Genomic DNA, 5,812 nt, shown 5'->3' with positions numbered 1-5,812 from the left:
AAATGGTAAAGGTTGGGCAGGGAATTATTAAGTAGTGTATTCCATGTAGGTTATTCAGAATTTTAGTCCCAAAGAATTCACTGATACATACGACCAGTCAAATTGGTTCAGCCCTTAGCGTGAATCTGACCTTCTCTTCCTCCCCTCTCCATCATGCACTATATTCCATGTTGAAAAGGAGCATTTTGTATCTTTCTTTTTTTTTATTGAAAAGTTTTATAAACGTTACAATATAAACCCCAAAACCAACCCACCCTAACCCCCCCTCTCCCTCCCCCACTTCCCAGAGCTGAATACAGGGTTACAAATATAATAATCATAATCTAACTAACATTAACCAACTATATAAATAACCAAGCCCATAATGCGCTTTAACTCCCCTTTAACATAAATATAATAATAATTAAAACATAAACAAATTAGTATCCTAATTATTAAACAATAGAATATCCATATTGTTAAACAACACTAATACTAAAAGTAATAAGCATTTTGTATCTTTCTATCCAGAATTCATACACACTTTATTGGTCAAACCTTATTTACAATACAGAACAATCATGACGTTCATGTTTTCAATCAATTTCCTAGGATTACGCATCATTACAGATTCAAAAGAGCCTGGATTACTATAGAGGTCAAGTAGAACTTTTAGAAATTGTTTAAAAATTGGTGGGAGAACACAGTTGTAGACCACAGGGAAGATGATCTTGAGGAAATAGGCACAAACTGTTGTCTAGGCAAAAAGGGAATGAACACTGTTTAAGCTCAGAGGAATGAGATCCCATTCAGAAGTGGCTTAGGCAGACCCCTCCCTAATTCATTGAACTAAGAAGGTAGAGAAGGTATAGCAGAACCACATCTGCACAATTCTGTTATTCTAGCAATCTCATTAAAAGTCGATTTTGCATTGCCATGCAGTTGATTTGCTGGTCTCTTCTACCTGGTGGGGCTGGCACTCATCAACAACAAAGTGGGATGCTGTAAGGAACGGCTGCTGGAATTGGGTATGTCTAGTTTAACGAAGAGAAGGACAAGGGGGGACATGATAGCAGTGTTCCAATATCTCAGGGGTTGCCACAAAGAAGAGGGAGTCAAGCTATTTTCCAAGGCGCCTGAAGGCAGGACAAGAAGCAACTGATGGAAACTAATCAAAGAGAGAAGCAACCTAGAACTAAGGAGAAACTTCCTGACAGTTAGAACAATTAACCAGTGGAACAACCTGCCTCCAGAAGCGGTGAATGCTCCAACACTGGAAGTTTTTAAGAAGAGACTGGACGGCCATTTGTCTGAAATGGTATAGGATTTCCTGCCTGAGCAGGGGATTGGACCAGATGACCTCCAAGGTCCCTTCCAACTTTATTATTATTATTATTATTATTATTATTATTATTATTATTATTATCATCATCATCATCATCATCATCATCATCATCATCATCATCATCATCATCATTATTATCATTATTATAACAGCAGAAAAAAGCAAGGAGTCTACCGTTTACAGTCACAGGAATATTAATTTCACTGGTTCCTTGGTGATCTCTTACGATTTCCTATGTGTCAGATGAGAACACCATCAAGAGTGCACCATCAAGAATGCAGAGAAAGAAGTATCATTTTAATATTCTGGCGGTGTGTTTTCTCTCAATGTGACAAAAGAACTCACAACATGGGAGGTAAAATTAGTAAATAAAATGCTAGCATTTCTTACCTAACTAATCTATTAGCAAGTGATGCGCCCCATCCCTTATCTTGGAAGGAAAACTAGAAGAAAGACAATGAACAATTTATATAAATGCAGAGATCCCAATCAATGTACTAATCCTTACAGCTCAGCACAGTGTCTCCAACATTATTGTGTATTTTAAGCCTCATACACAGTGACCCACTGCAATCAAGTGCAGCAAAGTTCCGGCTTTGCAGACCAGCGGAGGGAGGAGAGGGGATGGTTCCATGTGAGTGGCCGGCAATGGCATGCACGCAGCTCCATTTGTGCACGCCTACCTGCTGCTCACGCAAATGGAGCATGCACACACGCTCGCCCACTGCTGGCGCAAGTGAGGATGGGTGCATGCACTTGCTGGCTGTTTTCGCAGCCTAATTACAATTCCCNGGCTTTGCAGACCAGCGGAGGGAGGAGAGGGGATGGTTCCATGTGAGTGGCCGGCAATGGCATGCACGCAGCTCCATTTGTGCACGCCTACCTGCTGCTCACGCAAATGGAGCATGCACACACGCTCGCCCACTGCTGGCGCAAGTGAGGATGGGTGCATGCACTTGCTGGCTGTTTTCGCAGCCTAATTACAATTCCCTCACGGTCACAGCCCACAAGTTGGGGACCTCTGAAATACAGTACCAAATTTAGGGCTACCAGTTCTGAGTTGCAAAGTCCCAATCTCTACAGTAGATGGCAGTAAAGAGGCACAGGAAACTCTCTGCTGCCACAAAGGGGTTGTTCAGCATTTGACAGCCCATACCTGGTAGCCCTGCGTAATTTCTCTGTTAGTAAAAACCAATGTACATCAGACAACTTTATGGATTATTTAAAGAGTGACAAATAACTGCAACGCAGAATAGAGCATTCACTGATACACTTTGAAATAAAACTGAAAAACCACCCTCTACCAGCCATAATGCACTGCCAGGGTTCCCAATCCAAAATCTAGGACTACAAAGCCCCATATCTATTCAAGGAACTGCTTCCTGGGTTCACAGGAAGGCTGGAAGTGATCACCATCATCCTCAATTTGAGCAGGAAGTTTGGCTGCTTCTTTTCTAAAGTAAATATGCAAGAAATATTATTGGGGTGGTGGGGTGGAATTTGGTCCGTGGATCAATTCCTCAACTTCATTTGAAACACTGCTGGGTGTGCATGTACATAATATTCTAGCCTTGCACTGTATAAGTAATCCTGCACTTACGACTGTTCATTTAAGGACAATTTAAAATTACAACAGTCTTGGAAAAAGTGATTTACAACCTGTCCTTGCACTTATGGCCATCGCACCACCCCTACAGTCATGTGATCGCAATTTGTGACTTTCCCAGCCTGTTTCTTACAAAGGACAGCAACTGGTGAAGATGGATTGCTTAATGACCATGTTTTATTTAACAACTGCAATGTTTTGCTTAATGACTGTGCTAAAAGTGGTTGTAAAATCAGGTCCAATTACATGATGACTCACTTTACGACCACACTGAATTAGGATGAAATTCTGATCCCAGTTGTGGTTACAATCAAGGACTACCTGTATAAAACACACAGTCTATTTTATCTGATCAAAAGAGTTGGTTGGGAATCCTTCAGTACCAGGTACTTTTATTTAGACCAGGGGTAGGCAACCTTGGCTCTTTTATGAATCGTGGACTGCAACTCCCAGAATTCCTGAGCCAGCATGGCTCAGCTTGGAAACCTCTCCCTGGCTGGCTCAGGAATTCTGGGAGTTGAAGTCCACGAGTCATAAAAGAGCCAAGGTTGCCCACCCGATTTAGACCATTGGAAATAACATGTAGCCAAAATAAGGAGGTTAAAAAATATCCGTGTATATTCAGGTTTTCCACAATCTTGACTACCTACAAATATTTTGACTGAATGAAAAAGCCACATGTAAATAAAATTATTTATCCGTGCATATGTCAAAGGTGCTATTCTCACAGACCATTATGAAATAGTGGTGGGGGTAGATAAGCCCTTATGAGCAACTTCAGTTTAAGGGCAAAACAGACCCACAGAATGGGCTGAAAGTCCCAGCTGGAATCCTGAAGGAAGAGATATTCCTTTACCTTTTCCCACCTTCTAAGAACTATTTTAAGATGGGTAAAAAATAATAATCCAGTCTTGAGATTTCAGATTAAACACAACAATCTTGAAAGGCAGGCCACATGTGTGGTCATTTTGACTTTCCCAACTATTTCAGCAAAATTCCCGACACTCCTGACTGTATTTTCAATTACAGTAAGGTAGAGAGGGGAAGCCCATTTTCAAACCTCCTTAAATTTTAAGTCGGCTGCAAACCATCATCTCCTCTTTCCCAGGTTTTTTTAACTTGGCTCCAAGCCTGGCAACCAGCTGTGATCGCATTAGACCAGCAGTTCCAACGGGCAGCCCTGCTCCCCTCGCAGCTCAAACGCTGCTCCTTAAAAAGCTGCTTGTAATAGAAAATCCAATCCACGTTAAGCAAATCCTCCGAGCCTCTTTGGGCAGCTCAAAAGAAAACTTCGCCTGATGAATTTCTACCTAAGGAGAGAGAAAAAACAACAACAAATCTTAGGTAGAATTTTTTTTCTAAGAGAAAAATGCTTAGGTAGAAAAAAGAAGAGACTGGACAGCCACTCGTCTGAAATGGTATAGACTAGACTAGAGCAGTGTTTCTCAACCTTGACAATTTTAAGGCATGTGGACTTCAACTCCCAGAATTCCACAGCCAGCAATGCTGGCTGTGGAATTCTGGGAGTTGAAGTCCACATGCCTTAAAATTGTCAAGGTTGAGAAACACTGGACTAGAGTCTCCTGCTTGAGCAAGGGGGTTGGACTAGAAGACCTCCAGGGTGCCTTCCAGCTCTATTCTGACTTGAATACCCCCGAAGAGGTCGAGGCTGCCGGCGATTGGGAGGCAACCGCTGGCGTGGAGGGAGGGGCAAAGAATTGAACGGAAGTAAGAAGAAGAAAAAGAAGAATAAGTGTGAAAATCAATCGGAAGCGGGGCGGGGGAGAGGAAAAGGGGCACAGGGCCGCTGCGCCTGTTTTGGGGCCATGTCCCACTCATCCCCCTCCCCCCCCGTCCCGCGATACCTCAGTAATGGAGTCTCCGAAAAGCACGATCCGAGGCAGCACAAGGAGCCCCCGGGCAGCCGCCGCTTCCGACAAAGCCATGCTTTCAGTTTTGCAGTAGCGGCTGCAAGCCGAGCGCCTTTGTGTGTTTGTGTGTGCGCTGTGTGAGTGTGCAAAGGGGCGGGGCAGCTGTGCCGGTGGTTGAGGCATGCGCGCTCTTTTTCTAAAAACAGACCCACGGATCTTGCAGCGGGGAAGCGCTTCGGGGACGCACAACTGGAGAGTCCGGCTCATTTGTTGCTCTCCGACGACAGAGACGGAAAGCGCTAAAAGAAATCAAAAACGGACTCGATCTTCAAAGACCGATCGCAGAGGACCGGGATCTGTTTTGCACAGGAGCCAGAACTTTTTCCTTCTTCGGGGCGGGCAGCCTTGCCCTTTGCAGAGTTGGGACAGATCAAGACAAAATTGGAGCCCTTTCTCCCGGGGTCCCCGAACTGCCTGATTCAGACAAGTAAAGCTCCTTTTGCAAGGAGACAAGAGGCCGGTGGAAAATCATAAACTTCATTTTTGCCAACGACTCGACTACAAGAGCATGAGGCATCGAAAGGGACAGAAGCAGCCCAATCGAAACATTTAACGTAACACTCAAGTTTACGTGGAAGAATGTCCGTGGGGATTCTCAGTCATCCGGGTCAGAGTTGTCTCAAAGGTGCTTTTTTTTCTTCAAAAGGTAACTGGACTGTTTTTTCCTTGAAGAAGAAGAAAACGTTTTGCTTTTCATCCAAGAACCTTCATCGATTGTGATGGGGGGGGGGGAATGGAAGGATTGCCTTTGCAATAGTGGCGAATATTTGTATTTTGAGTGTAGGATGAGGGTGGAGGTTCGTTCTCCAAGCTTGTGGGTTGGTTTCCAGACGTTTCATTACCAGGCTAGGTAATATCTTCACGGGCATTTAGGCAATGTCAGAGTTGGTGTTCTGCTTATAAGGCAGTGGTGACGAACCTATGGCACGCGTGGCAGAGGTGGCACTCAGT

General features: G+C 43.9%; 1 protein-coding gene across 1 annotated transcript in view; it reads right to left on the bottom strand.

Moving 5' to 3' along the window:
• Window positions 1-4,925, bottom strand: part of IAH1 (isoamyl acetate hydrolyzing esterase 1 (putative)) — a gene marked incomplete in the record, with an annotated part of 8,595 nt that extends 3,670 nt beyond the window's left edge. Inside the window, 2 exon segments of the mRNA XM_015825141.1 lie at window positions 1,715-1,767; window positions 4,796-4,925. Coding sequence (XP_015680627.1) covers window positions 1,715-1,767; window positions 4,796-4,876 — 134 coding nt within the window.
• Window positions 4,926-5,812: the final 887 nt, after the last annotated feature.

Source organism: Protobothrops mucrosquamatus, unplaced genomic scaffold (assembly GCF_001527695.2).
Source record: "Protobothrops mucrosquamatus isolate PMUCROS unplaced genomic scaffold, P.Mucros_1.0 scaffold2507, whole genome shotgun sequence".
Lineage (NCBI taxonomy): Eukaryota > Metazoa > Chordata > Lepidosauria > Squamata > Viperidae > Protobothrops > Protobothrops mucrosquamatus.
This window is presented reverse-complemented; position numbering and strand designations above follow the sequence as displayed.